The sequence below is a fragment of the Chiroxiphia lanceolata genome, chromosome 19, assembly GCF_009829145.1.
Source record: "Chiroxiphia lanceolata isolate bChiLan1 chromosome 19, bChiLan1.pri, whole genome shotgun sequence".
Lineage (NCBI taxonomy): Eukaryota > Metazoa > Chordata > Aves > Passeriformes > Pipridae > Chiroxiphia > Chiroxiphia lanceolata.
This window is the reverse complement of record NC_045655.1, coordinates 328,607-342,759: the sequence shown is the minus strand read 5'-3', so window position 1 is coordinate 342,759 and position 14,153 is coordinate 328,607. Positions and strand designations below refer to the sequence as shown.

Here is a 14,153-nt window from a genome sequence, read left to right as displayed (position 1 = left end):
TCAAAGCCCTGTGTAATTGATCTTTATAATTTTTAAGGATGAATATGTCATACTATTGCTGGACAGCCTTCTCCAGAGCAACACCATTCTCATGGGAAAACACTTTTATCCTCATATGCAGTCAGGATTTCCCTTGTACTAACTGTTGACTGTTGCCTTTTGTCATTTTGCTGTCCACCACTGAGAAGAGCCTCACTTTATTTTTTCTGTAACTTCCCTTAGGTAGAAAAAGAAGTATAAAACAACTGGCACATCTCTAGATCTCACTAGATGGGCAGGCAGTAGGAGAAAGAGGTATTGGTCATGAAATCCATCTGCTCTAATTTATGCATTTAAATGTCATCAATCTAATCCTGAATTAGTTACCATAGGCTGATTCTAGAAGCAAAAAGGAGAAACAGGCATCTCTGGAGAGTTTCTTCTTAAAAGGGATGCCAGGGCTACATCAACTGTTTCATTCTCTGGATGTCTTATTTCTGTCCACTGGTTGTAAAGAGCCAGCTTCAGGCTTTTAACTCCTTTTAGCTGAAGCTAGATGACACCAGTACCAGAGGGAAAAGGCTGTGTGGAAGGGGAACATGCCCACACAGTCACTGGAATGGGACTAAGGGTAGAGTCCCTAAGCAGAATTCATCATGGAGGTGCAAGAGAAGGCAAGCTGCTTCTGAGCAGGAGGCTTGGCTGTCCTATTTTATGTTTTCACATGATTTGTTATCTCTGCAGTGTCAAAATAGCCCTCAGTGCCCAGACCTTGTGGTATTGGAGGCATTTCCCTAAGGAGTATTGTTCCTAAATTACCATTTAATATCCAGATGAGGTACAGTGACTCTTGAGTATGTGATAGCAGTTTTTTCAGTACTTGGCCTTTTCTAAAGGTCCACAGTAAGGCAAATACACCTGCCCTGCTGGCTGCAAAGAGTCACATTTCTGCAAAGGCATTTCCCACCAATGGGTACTGCAGAGACAAATGATAATATTTCAACCCTGACAGGGCTCTTTAGAGCACGAAGAGGGAAAAATCTTACGTATTCAGCTGGAGCTGAACCAGGTGAAGTCAGATGTTGATAGAAGGACTGCAGAGAAAGATGAGGAAATTCAACAGCTGAAGAGGAATCACCAGAGGGTATTAGAGTCTATGCAGACCACGCTGGATGCTGAGATCAGAAGCAGAAATGATGCTTTGAGGCTGAAAAAGAAGATGGAGGGAGATCTGAATGACATGGAAATACAGCTGAGGCATGCCAACTGTCAGGTAGCAGAGACACAGAAGCACCTTAAAGCCGTGCAAGGGCAACTCAAGGTAGGGACCACAAGGCTTCTGTCCCACAGGTCTTTGCCATTCACTCTGCTTGCCTCTGAGTCTCATGGTGCTTTCCCCTCCTAAGGATTCCCAGCTCCATTTAGATGATGCTTTGAGAGAGAATGATGACCTGAAAGAGCAGCTTGCCATGGTGGAGCGTAGGAACAATCTGATGACAACAGAAATGGAGGAGATGAGAGCTGCTATGGAGCAGACCGAGCGAGCCCGGAAGGTTTCTGAGCAGGAGCTGACAGATGCCAGCGAGCGAGTGCAGCTGCTACACTCACAGGTATTTGGCATCTCCTAGTAAAGGAGATTACCATAGGCATATGGGAGTGGCACAAATGGGGTGGGAATGACCTGTCTTCTGACTGTCCCAACAGAACACAAGCCTCCTCAACACCAAGAAAAGACTGGAAGTGGACATTACTCATTTACAGAATGAAGTCGAAGACAGCATTCAGGAAGCCAGAAATGCAGAGGAGAAAGCAAAGAAAGCGATCACAGATGTGAGTCCTCTTGCTTGCCTCCCTTCCATTTTATACTACCATAGTCACTTTTACACTTTAGAAAGGTATGAATCATGTGGAGGAGAACCAATTCTTCAACAGAAAGTATCTGTGACACACAATTCCTCCCACATGGACCTCACACAGCCCTGCCCCACTGCTTGCCACAGAACACCCCTTCAGAAATGGTCCTCATGTCCTGCTAGCAGTCTGTATTGAAGAGGCATCTCCTCTCCCCTTTCCCAAACCCATTCACTTTTGCTTCCAGAATAAATGTAATAGACAGGATAGAACAGGTGGTGGCAAAACTGCAATAAGAAAAGAGTTATTTGGACCGAGGCCTGTTTAGACACAGTACAGAAAAGCAGAAATTAAGACAAAAATCATACACACTTCTATACAAATGCTAGACACGTAAGAAATAAAAAGAGAGAATATAAATGTTTCATTTAAATAAGACTACAGTTTCACAGCATCAGAACTACCAACGTTTAGGACCATCTAGGACAGGTATATGGAAACGAAACAGAAAATAGTGACACTATTGCATCAAGTCCTGGTGCACCAGTGTCTAGTCCTGCAGTGCTGCATGTCCCCCTGACCTCTCTGCTCTGCCACACTGGGAACAGCTACCCATCCTGAGTCCTGAGGATCTCAGCAGGCACAAGCTTTTCAGTGCAGTTTGAGGTACTCAGGGTCATTTCATTGGCAAAAACTGCTTAGTAGTCTGCCTCTGGCAAATTAAGGCACCAAATAGCCAGACACTCATAATCACTTGGGAGCCCAGAGACACAGAGTGCTAGCTGGTGATATTTCACAATATCCCTAATTTTCAGTAACTTAAAAAATAAAACTTTGGTACCAAGCCATTTGCATGCCTTAATTAATTTTTTCTTTATGTCAACCCTGCCTGTTCTCCAAGGTGAAGAAGTTTTAGACTTTGAGGAACAATGATCCTCTTTGTATGACAGACCCTTAGCACAGCTGTGGGCCCTGACTGAGAACTTGCAGGGCCACACACCAGTGAGAAGCTGGGTCTTGCTCCCAGGGACACAGAACTGCCAGGATGGGGAGGCGTATTTGTAACACAACTGTGCCCTACAATCAGGCAGCCATGATGGCAGAAGAGCTGAAGAAGGAGCAGGACACCAGTGCCCACCTGGAGAGGATGAAGAGGAATCTGGAACAGACAGTGAAGGACCTGCAGCACCGCCTGGAAGAGGCCGAGCAGTTGGCTCTGAAGGGTGGAAAGAAGCAACTCCAGAAACTAGAAGCAAGGGTATGGTGAAGACTTAGGTAGCCTGAGGTGAAGTTTCTGACTGGGCTTTTGATTGCTGGAACCTCTTCTGAGGGTGGCAACGGGGACAGTCCCAGGAATTCCCAGCAGGTTTGATGAGAGCTACGCCGAGTAGAAAAACATTGCACTGTGGGCAAGGAACTTGAGAATGACCTCATAAACACTGAATGGGCAAAAATGGGGGCAGATAAACATAAGGTGGACACAGACAGTAACTTTTGTCTAGGGAAAAATAATTTAAAGCATACTTACTTGGGGATGAACTTGGAACTGAAAAATACAGCCCAGACAGGAAGGAGATCGCACTCTCATCCAAGACAGGTCTCAGAAACTGTTCAATGTGCAGTAGAAGCAAAGACCTAAAAGAGAAAATAATTTGGGCTTCATTAGGAAAGGCACTGAGAACAAGACAGAGAGCATCCTTGCCACTGTATTAAATATACCATGTGTAGTTTTGTTCTCTGCAGCTCAAGAAGGATCTGGGGGTGAAGCCTTATGAGTATTGACAAACAAGACTAGGACTCTGCTATTTGAAGAGACCAGGACATCTTCACCTGGAGATTAGTTTAAAATAAATAAAAGGAAGTACTTTACAGAGTAGGCAGTGAAATTCTGGAATGTGCTGCCATGGGAGGCTATAGAGGCAGATGGTAAAAGGCTCAAAAAGGGAGTAGAAATCAGCAGGTTTATAGATATACTTAAGGGAACAGGCATAGATATGCCACACTTTACACTTCTAATATAACGGCTACGGAAACTGGACAAGTGTGAAGGGAGTAGACAGCAGCCAAGTTCCCATGCTGTCCCTAAATAGTATATGCTGCTGCCACTCTCAGAAGCAGAGCATTAGTCAGCTGTTTCTGTTTCAAAATACAGCACAACTGATTGAGAATTTGGTGCTCTTGGCTTTGAAAGGAAACATCCACACAGAAATAAAAACACTGGAATTCAGGTTTTTCTCATACACATTGCAGAAGAGGGATGGAGCATTGGGAGGTTGTTAAGGACTATTCATGAGGATGAGCTGGAGTCAAAGATAACAAATGAAACAGATTTTCACCATTTACCTGAATATTGATAGATCCTCCCTTCTCTGTTTCAATTTCCTCTTCTCTGACAGGTTTAAACCTAATTCTGATTATAAATGCTCTAAGCATGCACAATTTACCTTTCTATATCCTTTTATAAATAACTATGGATTCGTACACTATGTCACAACTAACATAGCATGGTGAGTATTTTTTAGCTAGTCTAGACCCAAGAAGCAGCTACGGGAATCTGCCCTGCTCTGTCTGCCACTTTCTCTGCAGCCTTTATCTGCAAAACTCTGGTTCCCAGGATCCTGCAGCAGGATCAGCAGCCATTCTTGGCAGCTTGCTATCTTCACCAGGATTCTGTGTTTCAGATTAATGAGTTAGAAAATGAGCTTCATGCTGAGCAGAAACGAGGAATAGAGTCTCTGAAAGGAGCTCGCAAGTACGAACGAAGGCTGAAGGAGCTCACTTACCAGGTATTGCAAATCCTCTGCCCTCTTATGTGGATGACCTCGGTCCATGTTCCAAAGCTGACATGATTTTCACTTCCTACAGTCTGAAGAGGATAAGAAAAATATTCTCCGGCTCCAGGACCTAGTGGACAAGCTGCAGTTAAAAGTGAAAGCATACAAGAAACAGGCTGAGGAAGCTGTGAGTGCAGGACTTTTTTCAGTGGGCTTGGGTATACATTTCCAAAAGGTCTGGGCTCCCTAGCTCATAAAAATAATTGAATACTCAGTTCGACAGGGCAACTATGGCCACTGCCTTTGAATATCCTTTATTTTATAAAGACAGCTCAGAACAGAGTGGGCGTAGCTATAGTTATCTTGGAACTCTTGCACCTTTGGAGCCACACAAGCCAATTTTCCCAGCTGGAACTGAGCAGGACTAATTGCTCTGCCCTCCAAGGGGTACTAGATAGAAATGCACAGGGTACTGGCCATGCAGGTATGTACCTGCGAGGCTAAACCAGGTGACATTTCTGTGGCACAGCCCCAGGTTTAATGGTAACAGGGCAATGTCATTTGTGTCTGTGTCACTGACAGTGCTGTCTGACTTCCAGGAAGAAGAGGCAAACGTTAATCTCTCGCGATGCCGCAAGGCCCAGCACGAGCTGGAAGAGGCCGAAGAACGAGCTGATATTGCCGAATGTCAGGTTAACAAGTTACGAGCCAAAAGTCGTGACATTGAAGGCCAGGTGAGTTGTAGAGATGCAGAAAGAAATGTAGAGTGAAAGAGATGTAGAGATGCAGCCAGTGTCACAAAGGCCTCTGCCCAAACACCTTGAATACAGCCATAGCTGTATTCCTCCCACTCTTTCACTGGGGTGACCTCAAGGCCAAAAATTGGCACTTATTCAAAACCAGTGTGTTTTGAAAGTCCTTTTGGTGACTCCCAAGAGTCAGACCAAATATGATCAACTTTAAGAATCCAGGTCTTTCAGCAGAATTGGGAGATAATAGCTCTTCATCAGGAAAATGGTAGTACATTTGCAATAGCCACAAACCTGAAACAAGTCCACAAATAATTCAGTTGCTCCAATATCCTCTACATTATCTTCCTTTTTTTATATTTAGAAATCAGAGAAATGAGGTCCATGACCAGAGCTGTGGCAGGCTCCCTCCCGATATGGATTTCTGTGTATCCAGCAGATACCCATTACTTTCTTCAAGTAACTCACTACTTTCTTCAAGTAACCAGGTGTGTGTGTAACTAATACATTTAGCCAACCCTAAGTAGAAGTTGTGAGAAATAAAAATAAACCCGGGTAATGCTCAGGTGACTGTAAGGAGTATTGATTCACTACAAGATGGACAGTGAGAGTTTGTGACTGGATGCAGTAGAATTGCCAGTGGTTCACTAGGGCAATGGGAGCCCATTCCTGGTTTTTTTCCTTAGTTTTGACTCTCCTGGTTGAGGGAAGCTAACGGTGAATTAGGGAAAACACTGAGAAGATCTCTGTCAGGCTGTAACCAGGGACTTGAGCTGCTCTGTCCTGCTGCCTCCGCAGCAGTCCCTGGCATAACCCTGCGGGGACTGGGAGAGCGGCTCCTCCGGGCAGCGCGTATTTGCGGATCTGGCAGGAGCGGAGGGGGTGAGTGGGGATCAGCGCCCGACACCGCGCGTGCGTGTGTGTCTGTGTGCGCCTGTTCGTGTGTCTTTGTATGTCTGTGTGTCTTATGCTCCATGCAGGGGCGGGAGAAGGGGGCACGGAGCGGATCTCCTCCATACAGTGCGAGTCAGGCGATCTGCGGCACGCAGAGGAGGGCTTTGCTCCTCGTGGGATGGGGGTGGCTTTTCCGTAAGCGCGGCTCGGCCCGGCCGAGCCCCCCACGAGCAGCCCCGGGGGCTGACGGGACGCGGCGGAAGCCCCTCAGGACCAACCGCTCTGCCCGAGCGCGGGGACGGGGGCGCTGCGGCACCGCCGGCCCGAGGCCGTGAGGGAGGAGTGTGCGGAGTGAAGGGTGTGTGCGGAGCGTGGGGTGAGGGTTGTGCGGGGTAAGGGGTGTGCTGGGTGGGTGCGGGGTGAAGGGGGTACGGGGTGGGCGGTGTGCTGGGTGTGTGCGGGATGAGGGGGGTGTGGGCCCGCCCGGGTCGCACCCGGCGGCTCCGCCCGAAGCGGGGTCAGACTCGTGCCTCCGCCCGCTCCCAGAGCCACCGGCTGCCGCCCCGTGCGCGGAGCCGCCCCGGGAGCAGAGCGAGGGAGGGAGGGGATGGTCTGGCCGCGGTGCCCAGCACAGGCCTTAGCTGCTCCTCCTTGTCCGGGAGAGGACACGTGTTCGAAGCCACACGACAGCTCCATGGGCTCATTGTGAAGTGTCCTGAAACGCTCCTGAACTGTGAACAGGGTGATCCCAAAGACTGCTCCTTCCTGCTGCTGGCCCAGCATGCCAAGGCACAGCCAGTGCTGGCTCCAGGGCCGTGTCATGCCGGGCTGTGCCGGTGGCTGTGCTCAGCTGGGTGGCCCAAGTGACAGCTAGTGGCTCTGGCTGCTCTCGGTCCCATTTCTGTCTCCGGGGGCACCAGTACCGTCACCCCACACCCACTGGTCACCCCAGCCAAAGCTCCTGTCTCCTCCCATTCACATTCAGCACTCAGTGGCCCTTCCTTCTGTGTCATTCTTTTCTCCTAGTGTATTGATCTGCATCAGTTTTTCCCCTACACTGTGTTCCATTTGAGTTTCTGTCATCCTCCTGTGTTTTATACCCTGTCATCACTGCTGGCTGTAATCCATGTGCATCCTGAGTGGCCATTCGTCCTGTTCGCATTCAGAGTCCTTTGTGCCGGTCGAGGCTCTCCAGTGTGTTGTTTGCTGGCGCCCCATCAGACAGTGGTCTGCCATCTCTGCCTGTCAAAGCTAACAAAATCATCCCATTGTTTCATTTCCCAGCTGCGTGGCTACCTGCCATCACTGGCTCTGGCTTACATCTTCTCCAGCATGGCACTGTGTGCTGTCAGAGATGGATGTGGACAGCCAGATCACAAACACAGCAGTCTGTGATTTGAACAGTCGTTTTGTCCAGCCCCCCAAACTGCATGTCCTGCCCACACTCTCACATGACACTATGCAGTTTTCATTGCGCAGCTGTGCACATTGGGACCACGTCTGCCCCAGCCAACAAACAGTGCTGTGATAAGCAAAATGCTAGCTGACAAATCAGTAGATTAGCAGGGTTTATCCTTTTGTTAAGTACAGACCTGTTCTCAATAATCTTATTTGTACATAAAGCAAGAAAAAATGGAAAGAATGAGAAACAGCTCTTGCATGGGAGTTTTGTTCTGTGGGAGTGTTCTTGGAGCTATTTTTTGATCCATTATGATGATGGCTGAAAACATATTTATAAAGCTGAAAGAAAAGCCTTTGTCTGAAAATTTCTTTGCACTCCCAGAAGCTTCTAGATGTGCTTTGTAGTTGTCATGAGATCTACAGAGCCCTCTGAGTCCTTTGCTTGTCCCAGTATATCAGGAAAGGAGAGGCAGTGGGGTGACCAGATGCATGAGCATGGCCCAGGAGCCAACACTGGCTGTGCCTTGGCACACTGGGCAGCAGCAGGAAGGAGCAGTGTGTGGGATCACTTGTCTCACTGTAGGAGTGTTTCAGTATAGAAGCCTGTTAGCTTCATTGGCTTCCTTTTGTGACCACAGACCATGCCACCTTAAAAATGACAGCACACACTCGTGTCATCTGTTCTTCAGAAACTGCTCCCTGTTCAGCCATGTGTCTCCACACAGAGAGAATGAGAGGCAGGAGAGAGGTGTGGAGCCTCCAGAGCCTGGCAAAGGCCTGAACAGAGGTCTGTGTTCAGCAGTTCCAGTAGCAACTCTAGACTGTTCCCAGCTCAGTGGTTTTTGTATTTCTATATCTCTCTGCTTAGTTCTTTGCACTCACTTTATAGGATATGCAGGTGTATTTTAACATTCTGAAGAGAAGCAGGCAATTCTGGAAAATAGAAGGGGACAAAAAAAAAGTCTGTCTCAAAAAAAAGCATGGAAAGCTGGAAGGAAATTGAAATAGGATAACTGGTGGGTTTTCAAAATAAATTTTATTTATTTCTTTAAGAACAAGAAATGTACCATTTTTCATTTAGTTGACCCAGAGATAACATGAGATATAAATTATCTCTTCTTGTAGGAAATAAAAAACTCTTTATTTTAGAACAGTAACAAATTAGTTGATTACAAGAGCTGGAGCTGTGTCCTACCTCAATGTGTACGAAGGATAATTCTTGCTAGTATGCCTATCTGCAAAGTCAAAAGAAGGATTAAAATGCTGATTTAAAACCACACCATGCACACACAGAGCTCATCCCCTCTAGGAATGGTGCCTGCTCCTCCTTTGAGGTCCTAGGGGCACAGATAGAAGTGGGACTCATTCCAGTGGCCTATCAGCTTCTCTTTCAAGCCTGCAGGACCTTTTGCTAGGAAGAGGGTAATTTGTGCTGAGTTACAGCCCCTTTGCTTATGTCTGTGACTGACATCAGAACTTCCTGCAGAAAATTAAGATTTCTCAGGTATGAAACAGGGCTACCATGTACCACCATTGCTCCATATTTGTATTAGTATCACATTCAGCATGAGAGGAATGAGGGTTTAACTCTTTAATGACGTGATAAATTTGTTCTAATTCACCTCATATATTTGTTTTTATTCTCTGAAAAATAAAATCGCTTTATTTTTTCAACCTGGAACAAAACAACTCCATGCGTCAGTTCAAACTGGGGATTGATTGTAGGGTGCAGCCCTGCAGGAAAGGCCTTGGGATTCTTGTGGAAAACAAGTTGGACCTGTGTCAGCACTGCTTCCCTGCAGCAACAACAGTCGTGGGATTGCATTAACAAGTGGTCAGCAAATGGAGGATGTGGTTATTCCCCTCTGCCTGGTACTGGTGAAACTGCATCTGCAGTATTCTGTGCAGTTTTTTAGAAAACTTCCCCCATTGTATGGGAGATGTTGACACACTGGAGAGGCTTCAACAACAGCCCAGTATTGGTGAGCAGGAGCATGTGCCATGTGAGGAGATGGATGGGGGTTAGGTTTGTTTGGCCTGCAGAAGGGAGGGCTGGGGGATCTCATTGCAGAGACACTACTGAAAAGGGAGGTGAGAATTCCGATGCATCCAAGCTTCTCCTGCAAGTGAAAGAATGACAGGCAATGGTCTCATGTTGCAAACCAGGGAAATTCTTTTTCAACAAAAGGAGCACATTATTTACCAGGAGAGTGCTGCAGCCTTGGGAGAGGCTGCCCAGAGAAGCTGTAAAATCTCCATCGTTGGAATTTCCAGGATACATGTGGACAAAGCCCTGAGCGACTTCAGCCAGCTTTGAAGTCAGCCCTGCTTGGAGTAGGAGATGGGACCTCAATGTACATTTTTCACTCATTCAGCTGGACTCACTAATGTAGCAGGAAGCAAGTTGCATTCTGCTGTTTGGGGACTGATCAATTCACTGGAAAGGCCAGAAGCACTGATGTGGTACAAGGCACATGAAGGTTAGGACCATGCAGGGAGTGGGGAGGGTGGTGGTCAGGGAAGGACAGCATGGGAATGAAGCCTCTGTCTCACACACTGTCCAAGTGAGCCACCTACTTCAAATCACCTACTTCAGCCTGTAAGTCCTCAAAGTGGTGATTCCAGTGTCGTCTTTTTTCCGTGACATTTTTACAGCATAGATTTGTAATCTCCATCACTGGAGACATTCGAAAGCTGTCTGGACGTGATCCTGGCTAACTTGCTCTAGGAGGCCATGCTTGTCCAGGGTATTTGTACCAGATCACCTCCAATGTGATCTCCAGCATTCCCTTTTAACCTCAACCACTCTGTGATTCTTATTTTATCTGTTAATTTTAATATTCTGTCCATCTCCAGCCACTCAGCTTCACTCACAGGAGCATGCTTCCTTTCATCTATTGGTACTTCTGACCCTTGCTTAAACACCCAAAATCCTTGAGAAATTTCAACATCTGATAATAAAATTTCTAATAAATTTTAATCCAATTGAAAAACTGTTTATGTATTTTTTTCTATGTATGATTTACATATCTGGAGTTTTCTTACAATTACATTATTAGGATATGTCACCATTTGTTTTAAATTTTCTTGGTCATCTTCAGCCCCAGATTGTTGCCCTTCTGAGGCACTGGAGTATGAGAGCCCTGTTATCTTTTCTTTCCATGGTGTTGGACAAGGGGGCACAAATTAGAACCATCCCTATTAGTCAGAGAAACACACTTGATTTTTAGAAACTCTTCTTTCTGCACTTATTCTGACCACAGGAGACTGTCTGATAAAATCCTCTGGATACTTCCTTCCTCTCAGCTGAGTACCCAAACCTCACTAGATATTTGAAGTGAATATCATTGTGATTTTTTGATACCAGTATGGATCCCTGTGTCAGATATTCCCTACAGCCAACTTCACAGTCTTCTGGGCAGCCCAAGGTCCAGGTGTAGCTTGCAGGGGGTCAGGAATAGTGACTCTGCTTTTTCCCACTGACTCACTGCTGTTGGCAGAGAAGTAGAGTATACTGGAGATATAAGCAAAGGGACTGGAGAGAGTCCTCTGTGCGAGCTGAGAAGAATGTGGGAGATGGACGAGTTGCTAGTTGGATCCTCATTGGAAAATGGAGTGAGGAAAAGGTTGGCCACAGTGAGCAGGGCTCTGCTGGGTCTTTGTCTGAGCAACTGGTGGATGTGCAGCACCCTTTACAGAGACAGTTTGCTGCCAATCTGTTGATTCTAAGTGTGTGTCAGCAACAGCAGACTTTAAAGCTTTCAAGGGAAAACTAATGCTGAGTTTCCAAGACTTTATGAGATTGGATCCTCATCTTCAGTACTACTCGGGATGAACATAGTTCTTGCCTAATTCTTAGAGACTTTCCTGTATGAGTTATTGTTCATGAGAGAATAGCAGCTTTATACACAGATGGTTGTAGAACAGAGACACCATTGAGAGGCAAACACGGAGACATCTATGTCCTGCAGATACAGGCGCGCACACACACACACAGATCAACAACTTTATCCACAGAAAGCAGTCAGTCCTGCTCATGTGGGTCAGGCAGAATCTCTACTCTTTCATGAAATAAGAAATCCTGATGGAATTCAAGTAATGAGCAATTCATGCTGAAGAGGAAAGCTTAGTGTCAGGGACAATACCAACGGTCCAAACTAGCCACCCTGAAGGAGTTTGGCCGGAGGCTGCCTGGTTGGATTGCTCTTCTTAAATGACCAGAAACCTAGTTCTCCATGAGATCAAAAGAGAAGATCAGATGCTCTGGACCCAGCGAGCTGTTGCAGATTATTTGGCAAGCCCAGATCATACCACTAAGACTGATATTAAGCCAGAGGGAAGGATGTTTGAAAAAAGGTTTGGGTGCTTTCATCAGAGTCCTCTTAGGATGTTTTCCTGCTTTTCCAGTGCCTCTCCATGTAATCTTGGACAGGTCATAAGGGACCTGAAAGTAGGTCATGCCCACATCTTCATATGCATGTAATTTTCAGTTCAATGGTTTAGGTTTGGACATCAGTGCAACTCTTAGGTCATTGGAGGTGGGTTGAACAGATAAAACAGGCAAGGGACAGGTTCTAAAATATAGTACCTGCACTGGAAACACTTGCTACAGAATTTTATGGGTGCCAAAATTTTGCATGGGCTCAAAAACTAAAATAAACTACCCTAAATAGTGCAAATGATACCTCCTCTAATGGGGGAAGACCTGAGCTATCATTTGCTGCAAATAAAGAGGATGTTCTCAGAAATGTGTCTCTGCAACTGTCCTTGTCCCTAGACTTCTGCTATAAGATATTGCTGGAAACAGGATAATAAACTATACAGTCCTATCCAGAACTATTTGTCTTACACTGGTGTATAACACTTAGAAGCTGAAATCCAAGTGGTCATGGTTTGCTTGTTATTTTATACTGTAATTATACAATTTATAGATAATTTCTTCCTTTCAATGACTTTTCCATTTAGCATGAAAAAGTTAAACGTTCAATAAACCCAAAAACCTTAAACATTCAATGACCTACTGTTTATAGATCTGGAAGAAGAGATGGCAAGGCCACAGCATCTGCTCTAACAAAAATAAATGTTTAGGAATCATTGAGGTGGTCTAAAGTCAGGCTTGTCCTCTTCTTTGTGATCATCCTGACCACCATGAAGTGCCCTGCATGTTTAGTTTGCAGCAAGAGGAATAGCAGCGAGATGGACAGAGGGAAGCTCTCATTTGAAATTCTGTAGGCAGCTAATAGGAGCTGTAACAGCTGTAACTGAGGCTGTTCAGAGCCCCAAGGAAAGAGAGATGAACACTGAACTGCTGGAGAGAAGGCTTGGCATCACCCTTTCAAACAGGGTTTTGTGACAACTGGCTGCTGCTGACACCTGACTCTGAGGCGAAGTGTCAGAGTTATGAGTCACATTTCTATGACCAAGTATGTGCCTGTCACGTAACAGGGTGGAACCTGCCCTGCCTCTCAGTAGGAAATATGTTGACTGGAAGTAGGCTGATGTTATTGGAACGGTTTGTTATTCTCAGCCTGCTTCCAAGAAAGGAAGTGAATGGAAGCAGTCATCTCTCCAGGTGAATTATCCTGGCAGGCAAATCCAGTTTATTCTCAGGTGAATCACCACAAGCTGTTCATGTAATATCACTGTCCATTTATAGACAGAGACTACGTTTGTTTATGTCTGACTCTAAAATAGTTGATACAGCTCTGGGCACTGTTAAGACAAAGATGACTAAATCTGCCCTGGAATACCACAGAGTTTTACTATGACCGCAGCCAGGCAGGATGCCGCGCGTCTGATCTCATTTTCAGAGTTGATTGTGTACTAGGGGAGCTCCAAGTTCAGCAAAGCCATCTGAAAAACTTCTGAAGGCAGAAGTCAAAGGTAAAACCATTCTGTATCCTTTAGTGCTTTTTAAAATTCATGTTTGAATCACATATTTGATCATATGAACATGACTCATAAATCTGAGTCCTCTACTTGGAATATCTGAGGTCCTGGATGCCTAAATTTCCAAGTGTGATATCCAAGATATCTGTTTAGGAAATCCCTGACCTCCAATTTGTGGATGATTGGCGAGTATCCACACTGCTGTGTGCTGTCCTGCTCTCTCATTCAGCCCATGCATTCTCTAGGAGCCGCTGACTGGACACCAGATGAAATTTCCTTCTGAGCTCCTGTATCTGTTCTTGTATCTTGGCCGTTCAGAGCATCGAAATGGCCCCTTCCACCAAAAGATAGAGCTTTTAAGAATTTTAACAACTGAAAGTATGCTTTGTGTACAGGCTCAGAACATTTCCTCTCCAACAATGGAACTAATTTCTGCTACTCATTTAGACTTTTAAGGTAATTTAAAGATCCAGTGCTACATGTGGTTTCTTTTTAGTCTCTTTCTTTCCTTGTTGCTGGCCTCATGAGACCTGAAGCTGCTGTCTCTTGCAAACAGGTATGGCCTATCAATTATTCATGCGAATCTCCAGTTCATCATGGTTAAAAAGTTTTTCCA

At 45.7% G+C, this 14,153-nt stretch overlaps 1 protein-coding gene across 1 annotated transcript in view; it reads left to right on the top strand.

The window, feature by feature from the left end:
- Positions 1 to 5,822, top strand: part of LOC116796361 (myosin-1B-like) — a 33,444-nt gene extending 27,622 nt beyond the window's left edge. Inside the window, exons 32-39 of the mRNA XM_032706927.1 lie at positions 992 to 1,300; positions 1,386 to 1,589; positions 1,684 to 1,809; positions 2,918 to 3,088; positions 4,512 to 4,616; positions 4,696 to 4,791; positions 5,204 to 5,338; positions 5,718 to 5,822. Of these exons, the coding sequence (XP_032562818.1) occupies positions 992 to 1,300; positions 1,386 to 1,589; positions 1,684 to 1,809; positions 2,918 to 3,088; positions 4,512 to 4,616; positions 4,696 to 4,791; positions 5,204 to 5,338; positions 5,718 to 5,732 (1,161 nt within the window). The 3' untranslated portion in view covers positions 5,733 to 5,822. The remainder of the gene's footprint in view (positions 1 to 991; positions 1,301 to 1,385; positions 1,590 to 1,683; positions 1,810 to 2,917; positions 3,089 to 4,511; positions 4,617 to 4,695; positions 4,792 to 5,203; positions 5,339 to 5,717) is intronic.
- Positions 5,823 to 14,153: the final 8,331 nt, after the last annotated feature.